The sequence below is a fragment of the Lithobates pipiens genome, unplaced genomic scaffold (genome assembly GCF_037356315.1).
Source record: "Lithobates pipiens isolate NorthernLeopardFrog02 unplaced genomic scaffold, aLitPip1_a1.2 Scaffold_19, whole genome shotgun sequence".
NCBI classification, from domain to species: Eukaryota; Metazoa; Chordata; class Amphibia; order Anura; family Ranidae; genus Lithobates; species Lithobates pipiens.
Genome location: NW_027507764.1, coordinates 432,223,282 through 432,236,788, shown reverse-complemented (window position 1 = coordinate 432,236,788; position 13,507 = coordinate 432,223,282). Strand labels below are relative to the sequence as shown.

At 42.3% G+C, this 13,507-nt stretch overlaps 1 protein-coding gene across 1 annotated transcript in view; it reads left to right on the top strand.

The window, feature by feature from the left end:
• Positions 1 to 13,507, top strand: part of B4GALT6 (beta-1,4-galactosyltransferase 6) — a 118,417-nt gene that overhangs the window by 58,476 nt on the left and 46,434 nt on the right. Inside the window, exon 2 of the mRNA XM_077492612.1 lies at positions 3,249 to 3,365. Coding sequence (XP_077348738.1) covers positions 3,249 to 3,365 — 117 coding nt within the window. The remainder of the gene's footprint in view (positions 1 to 3,248; positions 3,366 to 13,507) is intronic.

Here is a 13,507-nt window from a genome sequence, read left to right as displayed (position 1 = left end):
CCTGCCAGCAGCTGCTGTGGGCACACAGGGGAATGTTTCACAATGGAGAGCAGGGGAAGGAGCTGGTAAACATGTCATATTTACTGGCACCTTCCATTCCTTAATCACTCACTGTGTCCATTCATCATGGATGCATAGTAAACTGTTTACTATGATTCACTTTGTGAATGAGCAGGAAGCCTCTGAGCGCTTCCTATTCATTCATCTGTGCAGCTGAGGCCATAGAGAAGGGGACTAGGTCTGCAACTAATGATTATTTTCATAATCGATTAGTTGGCTGATTATTGTTTTGATTAATCAGTTAATAACCTTAAAGTGTGGTGTATAATTTACTTAATATGTAAAGTTTAAAAAAGGCAATTTATTCTTGTATATCTATATGCAGTGGTAAATAAAAAATAACCGACTATATCGTTGGGGAGCAAAATATCTAATCCACTCTGAGAATAACAGACAGAGGGGAGATACTATATATACTATTAGAGGAGAGATACTGTATATACTATTAGAGGAGAGATGTACTGTATATATTAGAGGAGATATACTGTATATACTATTAGAGGAGAGATATACTGTATATATTAGAGGAGATATACTGTATATACTATTAGAGGAGAGATGCTGTATATACTATTAGAGGAGAGATGCTGTATATACTATTAGAGGAGAGATATACTGTATATACTATTAGAGGAGAGATGCTGTATATACTATTAGAGGAGAGATGCTGTATATACTATTAGAGGAGAGATATACTGTATATACTATTAAAGGGTGAATCTGGTAAATATCAGACTCGGAGATCAGTTTTTTTTTTCCAAAAACAATGTCTTCCTTAAAAAAAAAAAAAAAAGAAACCTATTATACTCTCTCCTCTAATATACTATTAGAGGAGAGAGATACTGTATATACTATTAGAGGAGAGAGGTAATGTATATATTATTAGAGGAGATATACTGTATATATTAGAGGAGATGTACTGTATATACTATTAAAGGGTGAATCTGGTAAATATCAGACTCTGAGATCAATTTCATTTTTTCAAAAACAATGTCTTCCTTCAAAAAAAAAAAAAACATTTTAAGAACGTTCATTTGATTTTCTAATCGTTAGTGGGGTCAAATTGATGTTCATTTTCAACCACAGTGACGGGAAAATTTGGAAATGGAAAACTTCTTGGTCAAAAGGAATTTTCAGACAATGCATGTGGTTTTCATTCAGAAATTACATTCATTTTAAAAACAGAATGTTAAAAACAAGTAAAAATTTCAAACATTCTTTCATTCAGCGAATGTACAAAGAAAAGATTTTTCATTTGAATATTCTCGTCTGAAAATTGATCGGTGTGGTCAGTATTGGGCTCGGTACACACCCCTGCAGTTTGCTTTTGATCTGTTTCTGCAGTGCTTTTTACTGTGCGTTTTGATTTTTGCGCCCGTGATTTTGCTACGATTTGCGGTTGTTTTTTTTTTTCCTAATTTTTTTGGCCAATTTGTTGTTGGGCAGAAAATACAAATTGCTGCAAAAACGCATTACATACTTGTTTACAGCTTCTCCAATGAAGTACATTGAACCAAAAAAGCCCAAGTTTGCATAAAAAAAAAAAAAAAAATCCCTGACCCTTTCCAAATACACAGCAGCTGAAAAAAGCACAGATGTGAACGTGTCCCATAGGAAACCATGTAAATGAACTGTAGTGCGTTTCTGCAAAAAGCACCAAAAAACACAGATGTGAACCTGGTCTAAGACGTTTAGTAACATAATGGGGTTAAACTAAAATGAGCCCTTTATAGTGCAAAAAAAAAAAAGCAAATCACTACTGTAAGGGGTCAATTTATTTACTGTAGAACTGTGAAAGTAATATTTACAGTAGCGATTATTTGCTCTTTTTTGTATTATAAAGGGCTTGTTTTAGTTTTTTTTTAACTCCATTATGCTACTGGCCTATTAATCGATCATGAAAATAGTAATCGATTAGTTGTCGATCAATCGATTCGTTGTTTCGGCCCTAACGGGGACTGATAAATCTAGGTCCTCAGTCACTTTTGGCTGGGGGAAGGAGGCCCTGTCAGGTAGGCTATATGGTGCCCTGTGATTTCTAACGGCAGCTCTGCCTATGTGGCCAGCAGTGGTGTGCACTGAAAGCACAGCACTCTGGGCAATAGAACAGGATGAAATGTCACTTGTGACGCTTCAATAAAGTAAAAAAAATAAAAAATAGTCATGCATCTCATCAATCATGGCAAACAAAACTTGACATTCAATTATCATTATTTTGCAATGTAATTCATAAGGATGAGGCCGCGTACACACGAGAGGATTGTCCGTCCAACTTAGTCCGCTGAAACGTGTTTCAGCGGACAATCCGCTCGTGTGTGGGCTTCAGCGGACTTTTTCAGCGGACAGTCTGGCGGACTAAGTCTTTCGGAATTTCCGTAATATTGTCCGTCCAAACTTGGTTTCAGCGGACAGTCCGCTCGTGAGTAGGCTAGTTCGACGGACTAAGTATGGCGCATGCTCAGAAAGGATTTACACGGCCGAAGGTTGCATTGCAGTGTATTGGACGTCGAATTTCTAGTCCCGTCGTACGTGCCGTACACATCATCGCGCAAGCTTTCAGCGGACTGTCTGTTTGTCGTGTGTGGTCAAGTCCGTTCATTCAAAAGTAGGACGGACTGTCTGTCGGATTGTCTGACGGACTTAGTTGGACGGATAGTCCGCCCGTGTGTACGCGGCCTAAGAATGAAACTGCTGCAGCTCACTATGGATCATTTTACCATGGTGGAAGGAACAGTCCAGTTTGGATGTTACTCCTCACCAAGGCGGAGTAGTTTTGATGTCACATGTTTGTTTACCTCTTCCAATTACACTGGCGCCTTTTCCTTCTGTGGAATTATCGCTTCTAATCCTTTTCCTAACATTTAATAAACCTATATCTGGTATGAGACCACCATCTTTATTTTATGGTACCACCCCATGGAAATTGGCATAGATTTATGCATTTGTATTGGAATCTGTCTCCTGTACTCCGCACAATGGCATGCAGGAGCAGGGGATGCATTGTGGTCCGGGGGCTTGGATAACAAGAGTATGTGAGTGTGTGAATCCAGGTAGAAGATGTATTTCAAGTTTTTCGCAGTATGCCTTATTAAAAAAATGTACAAGTTGTTCTTTCCTGAAATGCTCATTCTAAATCTTTTTTTTTTTTAATTGCTGTTAGTCTGATTGCCATTTTTTTTCTTTTGCAGCAAACACCTACCTCTTCATGGTACAAGCTCGAGGCATAATGCTACGAGACAACGTTCGAACCATTGGGCATATGCTAAGACAATATACCAATAAAAATGGTACACTAAATGGAACAGGTAACGCCATCCTCTGATCTATCTGATTTTTATTGCGTGTAATGCTTTCAACACATCTAGTCCATGGAAAGTACTTTAGGTATATTTTCCTTAATTTGCGTATTTTGGTTTATGAATTTTTGTTACTGTATGAAAACCTTCATCTTGCTAGGAAGAGGCTTCCTGCTCCATTCATAAATCCTGTTTCAATCATTAAAGCTTTAGTATGGCTTCTATGAATGGAGCAGCTGGGTGGAAAGGGTGGGCATAGACGGGGTCTCCTGATAAGAGCCTGTGACAGCCCCTTAGTTCTTTTAACCCCTACCACACCAGAAGGCAACAGCGGCAGGGTGGAGGGGGGCCATGGACAGAAGAGGATTTGATAATCTAATAGAAGAAGCAACAGCACAAAAGACACATTCTATTGACTGTAAGTTATGTCCCTTGTGCTGTTTTTTTTCCTTTTTCTTTTTTTTCTGGCTGCACTTAGGCTTTATTACATGTTGCATTATAATTATAAATAATTTAGATTTATGTATGGCTTTATTAAGAACTTTGAAAATCAATTTCTCCATGGTGCCTATAGCTAGCGAGAGGAGTATGAGGGCTTGTTTTAAAGTGCTTGTTTTGCTTGTTCAGAATTGGTAAATGCCATAGCATGTAGTCTGAGCATAGGTTCCTTTTGAAAAGTCTTGCCACTATGTGGTAAAGTTCACTCAAACACTAAAATCTCTAAATCTACTGGCATCCATGATCTAAGACTAACATATCTAGCCCTGTAAAGTAGAAATCACTATACATACCTTTTCTGAAGCCGCTCTGGTCCAGTCCCAAGCACTGTGTAGGAGTGTGCAGGAGAGAGAGCGCCAACAACAGAAGCCCCATAATAACTCTATGGGTGACGCCACTTTCCAGGCATTTCCCAGCATTGTCGCCTGTCTTCTGCAGAGCTTCCACCGCCAGGGACCGGGTCAGAACAGCTTCAAAAAAGGTAGGTATGTATAGCAATTTCTTCTTTACAGGGCTAGATAGGTTAGTCTTGGATCGTGGATGCCAGTAGAGTTAGAGATTTTACTGTTAGAGTGGACTTCTACTTTAAAAGGGAACTATAGTGAGAGTAATATGTAGGCAGCTATTGCTGAACAGATTGTGAAAATTGTAGTTGTGTGGATGTAATGTTGAACCATTGGCTTCAGTACATTCAGAGATCCCTTCCCAGAAACAAGTCTGCACATCAGATTATCCGACTTCGCTCTAACACAACTTGTTTCAAGATGACTAGCATTCAGCGGGCTTCATGTTCTTGTTAGTACTGTTTTTTTTATTAGTGAGACTTCTTTCCGTCCCCTCCCTTTGCACTTGTCTGGTATTTATACTAATTTGGTATGTGTACTTTTTTTTTTTTTTTTTGTAGTAACTTCCTCATTCCCATGAATAGAAGAATGATGTTTTTGAAATGTCATAATACAAGTAAAGCTTTTGTGTCTTGAGGATCTTCATAGTCCCTTGATTCCTCCCAGAAACTTTAATACAAAATAGTGACTTGGCAGAACTTGATGTATATGACGGTAGTAGGGCAGGACAGTCAGAGAGTGTTTTGCTAAAAAAACAGCTGGGGGAATACGTGAAGGGGTCTATGACACCCTTTAGAAATCTGTTGGGGCGCAGCTTCAAAAGTGTTGGTGCTTGCACCCAATTCATGTTCCTGTTGTTGACCGGTACATGGATTTGTCCATGTTTGCACTGGGGAAGGAATATCCATATTGCAAACTTCTTCACCAGTGCACCCCAGCCTCGCCTCTCCTAATTCTTCCTGTTCTCGGATGAATCCCCTCTTATTTTAAAAAAAGTGCGGTTGTTGGTACCTCAGTGGCAATGGATAGACTCCTGTAGCGCACTGGAAGGGCTTATGTGTGCATGGCTTCTTCAGCATCTTGGGTGCCCTATATCATTTGACATAAACAACCCTTTTCTTTTGCCAGTCTTTATAGAAAGCACTGCCAAATATGAACTCTTCTACTTGTAAAAACTCATTGGTGCATTATCAAGTTTGTGGCCCCCATTAGGTGCCACCATCTTGCCATGGGGATTGAGGGCTTTGTGTTGGCTTGGCAAAAAAGTCATCAGTGAATCACTGTTTAGCCTGTTTTATATAGCAAACATTTCTTAAAGAGGGAGTGCGTTTGAAAACATTTATAAAGGTACAACTTGGGTACTTTCACTTTCAGTACCTGCATGGCCATTGTAGAGTGGTTCTGTTTGGTGTCATCTAGTGACCCCTTGTCCCCATTCACCCTTGGCGATTTGGAATTGCCGTAATCCTGCCTGTGATTCCAAAAACATGCAACCTGCATTGGGGGGCTGTAATAACATTGCCCCAAACACATTGCAATTATTTAATTTATTTTTTGAAGGCGTGACAAAATTGTCACAAAACAAGCTTAAAATTGTTTTGAAGCTCGTCGCCTAAAAAATAGTCTGAACTATTTTTCGGGCGACAAATGTACATAGGGCAGCCCATTGAAATCAATGGGCTGACCTGTATGTGACATGCAGAAACGCGTGTAAATTGCATTAAAAAAAAAAATCAAGTTTTCCTGCTATGCAATATTTCAACAAGACCAGTAACTGTCACTTAAAGCGGTAGTAAACCGCTTGGTGTTTCCCCCCGCCCCCCAACCTGCAAGGTAATGTCATAATGTTCTAGTAGGGCATCGCATAATAGCACATTGTGTTAAACTTACCTGAAAACAAAGCTTTCCAGCGTCAAACTGTCACCGCTGCAGGCGCTCCCTTCTTTATCCAGTCTTCGACTGCGAGACTGGCCAGAGCCACGATGACGTCACTTTTATGGCACAGGACTCTGAAGGAGCAACTCATGATGTCACCAGCTGCATGTGCAGTAAATATCTCCTAAACATTGCATGTTTAGGAGATATTTACAGTACCTATAGACAAGCCTTATTATAGGCTTACCTGTAGGTAAAAGTCAGTTACTTCCTCTTTTTAAAAGCAAGGCAGGCAAAGGCTGAACCTAATTCTGCTTGTCCCTTTTTTTTTGTATCCTCCAGAAAACAAGTAAAAATTGTTATTTTTGTGCAAACAAACAGTATTGCCGTGACTTTCCACAATTGCTTAGTGCTCACCGAACTCTCACCTCTGTGAAATGGTGAATCAGCCTTATAGGCATCGATAGTGGTGGCGGGCTTCCAGTTCAAGGCTCCCAATTACCAGGTCTTGATGTGTGACTCAAGGTTCCGTGTACCATGTGAGAATAAAATAAATGCCTCCCATAGTGTAAAACGTTTAAACAACCAGAGATTTATTAAAAAGCCAAATGGAATCTTACATAGATAAAGTTTTAAAAGCACATGTAAAGCGCAACAAAGGCGTTGCAGGCGCCTCTCGTGTCACTTCCGGTTTGCGCTTTACTTCCTGCCACGCCCTACGTGTTACGTCGCGTGACTTCATCCCCTGATGAAGTCACATGACGTAACATGTGGCCGAAAGTAAAGAGCGGACCGGAAGTGACGTAAGAGGGGTCTGTAATTCATGTAAATGGCCGGAAGTAAAGAGTGGACTGGAAGTGACGTAAGAGGCGTCTGTAATGTCTGGCAGCAGTTTAGTTTATCACTTTTTTGTTTTATTCACTTGGTAGCACGAGAGACCACACTCTTCATTTCTGACCAGTTAGAATACCTCCTATCCGTACATGCTCAGAGGTACACATAGGAGATTAAGCCACAGGAATTTCAAATCCTCAGACCGGTGAAGCGGGGGATCGCTGGACACTGGTACAGCGGGACCCTGGGGGGAGGGGTCCAGTGTAAGTTCATCTTACAGATTTTCTGTAAAGGTGAAACTTACACTTTAAACAAGAGGTCTTGATGCCTGTTTAAATCGGTCTTTCTCAACCTAAAAAAAAGAATAAACATGGCATAACTATAATATTAGACACCCGGAGCTGACTGCCTTGTTAATAATAATCATGCATGTTAATGATTAATATTGGCCAGAAAATACACAGCCTGGTAAAACTGTAATATCACAAATTCTTGGCAGAGATCTGCCCCCTTACATTTGTGGTCATTGGAGAGAACTACTCCATCACATTGGGGAAGTTGAACTTGAGGAAGTGATATTGTTATAAACCAGGGGTGTCCAACCTTTTGACCTTTCTGGGCCACATTGGAAGAAGTGGAACTGTCTTGGGCGGCACATAAAATGCACTAACAATAGGAAGAGCCGATGAACAGAAAAAGTTTGGCAGATCACTAATTTATAGAAAATTTACCTATCTGAGTAAAAAAAAAATGTTTTTTTATTTAATTATTATTATAAAAGAGGGCGACACAAAACGAGTCCAATATTTGACACCAGTTTTGATAAACAAACGCATCAATATCTGGTTCGATGAATGAAGTAGCAATTCTCATTGAATTGCTCATCGGATATTTTGGTTCTAATTTTGCCCTTTGTGCGCTTCATTCTTGAAAATAGTTGCAATCTTTTGTTGGAAATAAAAAATAAAATAGTTGCTCACCCATTTAAGTGATGTTGAAAACTGCTGTCATGAATAAGGCGGGATTGTGTAGAGTGGGAGATTTTCCTTTGGGAAGATAAAATGTCTAAAAATCCAGTAAAGAGAATTTTTCTTCAAAGTGCAAATGCATAAATAAAATTCAAGATTTTTAAGTAAGTTTATGATTTTGTGCTGGGCCGCATTCACAGTCGTCTTGGGCTGCAGGTTGGACACTCCTGACATAGACGTATCCTTATGTTTTTTCTTGCCCCTGATGAACAGGTATTTTTGGACCCCCAAGAAACATCAGCTACTATTTTTATGGTTCTTTTGACTTTTACTGGAATAAAATTGTGTGATATGGTGCTTTATTTTTTGCTGTTTTGCATTACAAACCAAGGAAACTGCAGAGATCTACCAGAATGTAGAAGCCACGTGCCTTGTATCCAGATCGCATACATGAAAATCATTACAATATTAGTCAATAGCACCACCAACCTTGTGAGTTCATTTCTATCTCTCCAATTTTCCCATTACCTTGGTAGTTGTAGCTGGGAGATCATTCTGTCATTGCTCACTGCTCATGGAACCTCTACCAACCTCTTGAGGAACCCTAATGTTCCACAGAACCCTCGTTGATATCCTGCTTTAGATCTCGAAGTTTACATAGCATAGAGCAGGTCAAAAGAAATCAGAAATATTTACCGTATATACTCGAGTATAGGCCGACCCGAATATAAGCCGAGGCCCCCAATTTACCCCCAAAAAAACTGGCAAACTTATTGACTCGTGTATAAGCCGAGGGTGAGACATGCCTGTCCATCCCTGTGTGTGTGTCCGTCCATCCCTGTGTGTCCGTCCATCCCTGTGTGTCCGTCCATCCCTGTGTGTCCGTCCATCCATCCCTGTGTGTGTGTGTGTCCATCCATCCATCCATCCCTGTGTGTGTGTGTCTCCATCCATCCATCCCTGTGTGTGTGTGTCTCCATCCATCCATCCATCCATCCCTGTGTGTGTGTGTCTCCATCCATCCATCCATCCCTGTGTGTGTGTGTATCCATCCATCCCTGTGTGTGTGTGTGTCTCCATCCATCCATCCATCCGTGTGTGTGTGTCTCCATCCGTGTGTGTGTGTGTGTGTGTGTGTGTGTGTGTGTGTGTGTGTGTGTGTGTGTGTGTGTGTGTGTGTGTCCAGCCTACCTGTGTCCCGAGCCTTTGTCCCGAGCCTCCGTCCCGTGTCGTGCCTTGCCTTCGTCCCGTCCCGTCCCGTCCCGTGCCGTGCCGTGCCTTGCCTTGCCTCCGTCCCGTGCCCTCTTCGTCGGCGGCCATTGTAAAATTCAAAAGCCGCGCCTCCTCCTTCGCCTGTGATAGGCGGAACACTGAATTTCCCAGCAGCCTGTGTTCCGCCTATCACGGACGTCGTATCATCCTCGTCCGTAGTACGAGGATGATACGACGTCCGTGATAGGCGGAACACAGGCTGCTGGGAAATTCAGTGTTCCGCCTATCACAGGCGAAGGCGGAGCCGGAGGCGCGGCTTTTGAATCATAGAATGGCCGCTGTCTGTCTGCTCGACACGCTGATCGAGCAGGCAGACAGCGATGACTCGAGTATAAGCCGAGGGGGGCACTTTCAGCCTCAAAAAAGAGGCTGAAAATCTCGGCTTATACTCGAGTATATACGGTATATGATTTGCATGTAATATATGTAACAGTAGTGGCCTACGCATTTTCTCAGTCTGCTTTTATAAGGCTGGTAGCTTCCATCACTTAATGCCCCTGGGAGTACTTATCAGAAAATAACATCTATCTTAGGCAGTTCATATTCAAGTTCAAGCTGTTGCTATTTATTCCATTCTAGAAAACCAAAACAGGAAGCTTTGAACAGCTAATAACAAATTACCCCTTATAAACCAGAAAAAGGATTGCTAATGGATTGGAGGAACCAATATTTTATTCTCTTCATGAGTACAAATACTTAATGGAAAAAACTGTGCTGTTGTCATGGTACGAGGTTCTCTAACTCGCAGTCAATGGTTTACTTCTGACATAAATAGATCCTACAGCTCACAGCAGAGGTCGTGTTTAAAGCAGTCAACTAGACGAGAAGTATATCTTCTCCCAGAGAGATTTGCTGACTTTGAAAACCGGCGCTGATGCATTATGTACACCTTTTCAGTGCGACATGGAAAAGTTGACCAAAGAAACCATATCAAACGAACATATCCACATGGACAAGTTTAATGCAGAGAAATGATCTATAGTCATTCTTTAGGCTGAGCACAGAAAACGGCATTGCCTTTGAAAGGTTTTCTGGGTTTCATCCCAGAATACACCTTTACATTTTAATGCAACTTGTGTAATGCGGAACTAAAAGTATAAAACAAACGGTGAGCAGGCGTTTATCGCAAAAGAGACACGCTATGTTTATTCTGCAATAACTTACCTGCCTGTTTGCTGTCATCTTTAACGTGGTTGTAAAGGTAGAAGGTTATTTCTATGCATGAAGATAAAAAAAAAAAGTTCTGTGCGCAACAGCACCCCTAATACTTACCTGATTTTCCACGAGAGACTTGGCTGTCCAGGACTCCCTCTAATCGGCTCCCGCTGCTGTCAATCAAAGTAGGTAAGCCAATGAGGAGAGAAAGGGGGCAGGACCGGGCCGCAGCTCCATGTCTGAATGGACGCAAGGAGCTGCATCTTGGGTGCCCCCTTAGCAAGCTGCTTTATGTGGGGCACTCCGCAGGAGGGAGGGACCAGGAGCACCGAAGAGGCACCAGAGAAGAGGAGGATCTGGGCTTTTCTGTGAAAAAACACTACACGCAGGAGGTATGTGTGACGTGTTTATTTTTAATGAAGAAAAAACAAGACTTTACAATCGCTTTAAAATGGACCTGCACAGTCACTTTCTTGGCATTGTGCCTACTGGTCGGAAGGACAAACAAAGCCAGGATTGGCTTTGATCAACTCTTCGCTATGGTAACTCAAAAAGCGATGACCTGACATCACTTCCAGTTTACCCGAATGGCACCATTTAAAACATCAAAAGCATTAGAAAATGCTGATCTTGGTGTTTTGAATGCTGTTAAGGGAAGAAGAGGAATTTGGGGTCCGCTGCTGTATAAGCCAATGAGGAGGGAGAGACCTGGGAGAGCTAACGCTATAATGCACATCGCTGGATCGAGATGGGGCTCGGGTAAGTATAAGGGGGGACTGGGGGTGAAGCTGCACCCAGTTGGTTTTTTACCTTAATGCTTCGTTGGCAAACCTTCTGCCTTTTAGAACCACTTTAATTTGGACCTGGACAAATTGCATCTCCATGGCCACATCTTTGGCTGTCCTTATATGGCCCTCGATGCCTCCACTGTCAGCATGCAGTGAGGAAGATGACAGGATCAGAGAGGAACGGACAGATGTCCATACGGAGAGCTGTGATAACTGGAAGGAAACTGCTGAGGAACCGGTTGATACAGCAGGGAGGCTCAGTTCTAATGGGAGAATGTTGCCTAGGAGTCATCCAGATGCTATGCCGCCTTACCTTGGGAAGATAAATTGCCCACTCCTGGGTTCATTAGTGGCCCCGTAGGAAAATTATATTCATTAGCAACTCAAAGACCCTATGCTGACGTTCTGGTTACAAGGGTTTGGCCTCAGAATGCAAGTAGATAACCTAAGTTACTATCTCTTTCTGAAAGAGACTATAGTCTGTCATTTTCACAAATTGCCCAATAAAAATAAAGCAAATTGTCACTGCAAATCAGTGTTACCATTGAAAGTAGTCATTAACACAACAGTGTGTTATTAAAGTGGTAGTAAACTCTTGCTAAAAAAAATAAGCCCCCCAGCATGTTTAAGGCACTGCATACTACTACATTATTGCAGGCATGCCTAAAAACAGAGGTCTCCAGTGCTGCCACGTTCACTCGGTCTTTCTTTCCGGCTTTCCTATCTTTGGCTGTTTGAATGGCCACACTGAGGTGACGTTACTCTCGCACACGTGCACAGGACCTCACTACGGCATGCAGAACCATTGGTAAGCTACACAGTGTATTACATTTTAGGTTTTGGGTTTATTACGGCTTTAAGTGCCGGTTCACACTAGTGCGATGCCAGACATTGCATGTAATTCGCAGCACACTGCTGTTCACATTACATGCGATGTCTGTGCGGGTGCGATGTCAGCCATACAGATAGCATGGCTGATAACGCACCGCATTCGGTCCAAACACGCACAGGACCCTTTTTTCTGTTCGGACCAGAATCGGATTGCATGTGTGTTCACACATATGCATCCGATTCATGTCCGAACTGTCAGTTCGCAGTGCGATACGCAAGCTGAAATGGGGGTGTCGTTAACATATAATGACACTCCCCAGCAGTTCGCATATGGCAGTGTGAACTGCCGTGCGTGTTGGGTGCGATGCGGGAACCCGCCGTTGATTCGCAGGGTTCTCGCATCGCACTAGTGTGAAGCGGCACTCGAGCTGAATTGGCAGCATGGAATGGACTACTGTAAGTATGTATATTCCTTACCTGCCAGTTCCTGTGGAAGTAGAGAATCCTTTTAGTAGACACCACCACTTCAGTAATCCTTGCTGTCTTCCAGATTTGTGCCAAGTGGCTGCTCTGCTGCATAGTCACCACAGTTAGTGGCGGCTACTACAGCAATTCTCTCCTTACACAGGGATTGGCCAGGTATGGAATATGTATACTTGCATTGGTACAAGCTGGACCAATGTAACTATGAAAAAAATATCCATACCTGGAGTTCAGCTTATTATTATTATACAGATTTTATTTAACGCGCACAGTTTGCACAGCTCTTTACAACATGAGGGCAGACAGTACAGTTGCAATACAATTCAATACAGGAGGAATCAGAGGGCCCTGCTCATTTAGAGATAACAATCTAAAAAGCTTTAAAGGGTTAGTTCACTTTTCAGAAAATTGAAACGGTTAACTATGGCCAGCCAGACACTGTTCCAATCCCGGCCGGTTCAGCAGGAACTGGCCGAGACTCGAACTGTTAATGATCAGGCTGAATGTACCAAGTTGATCAATAAACATGCATAGAACCAGCCTGCCAGACCTGCCTATTCTTGCAGTTATTGATAGTAGCTGCTATAGCTGCTAGTTATAATCACTGTCATCTCCCAGCGACTTTCCCCCCGCCAGGAGAAGACAATGGCCCAGCAGGAAGGATTCCCGCATCAATACTGTCTGCGTTGATGGGGAATCAAGCTAATTTCTTTCCTGCAACCTGTAATTGTGGGAAAGAAATTTGTTTGGTTTATGGCCAGCCTAACACCCTACACCCTCCCCACCCCCCAATTCCTGCTGCACTTACCTCCGTGGGTGATATCATTTCACCATCCACAAAGCCCTGTTCTTCCTCTCCTTTCCCTAGGGATGCCGGGATAGATCAAGGCAGTTCTGATTGGTCACGTGCTTGCTCAAACTAATTTCAACTGCACTGATTTGTCCTGGGGTACCTAGGAAAAGAAAAGGAAGAAGAACCTACTTTTCAAACCCCAGGACTGTTGAACTGGGCTGTGTGGATGGTGGAACTCTTACCCACGGTGGTGGGCTGGGGTCGGGGAATAGGGTGTGAGTTCACCTTTTTCCAATTTTCTTTTGGAAAG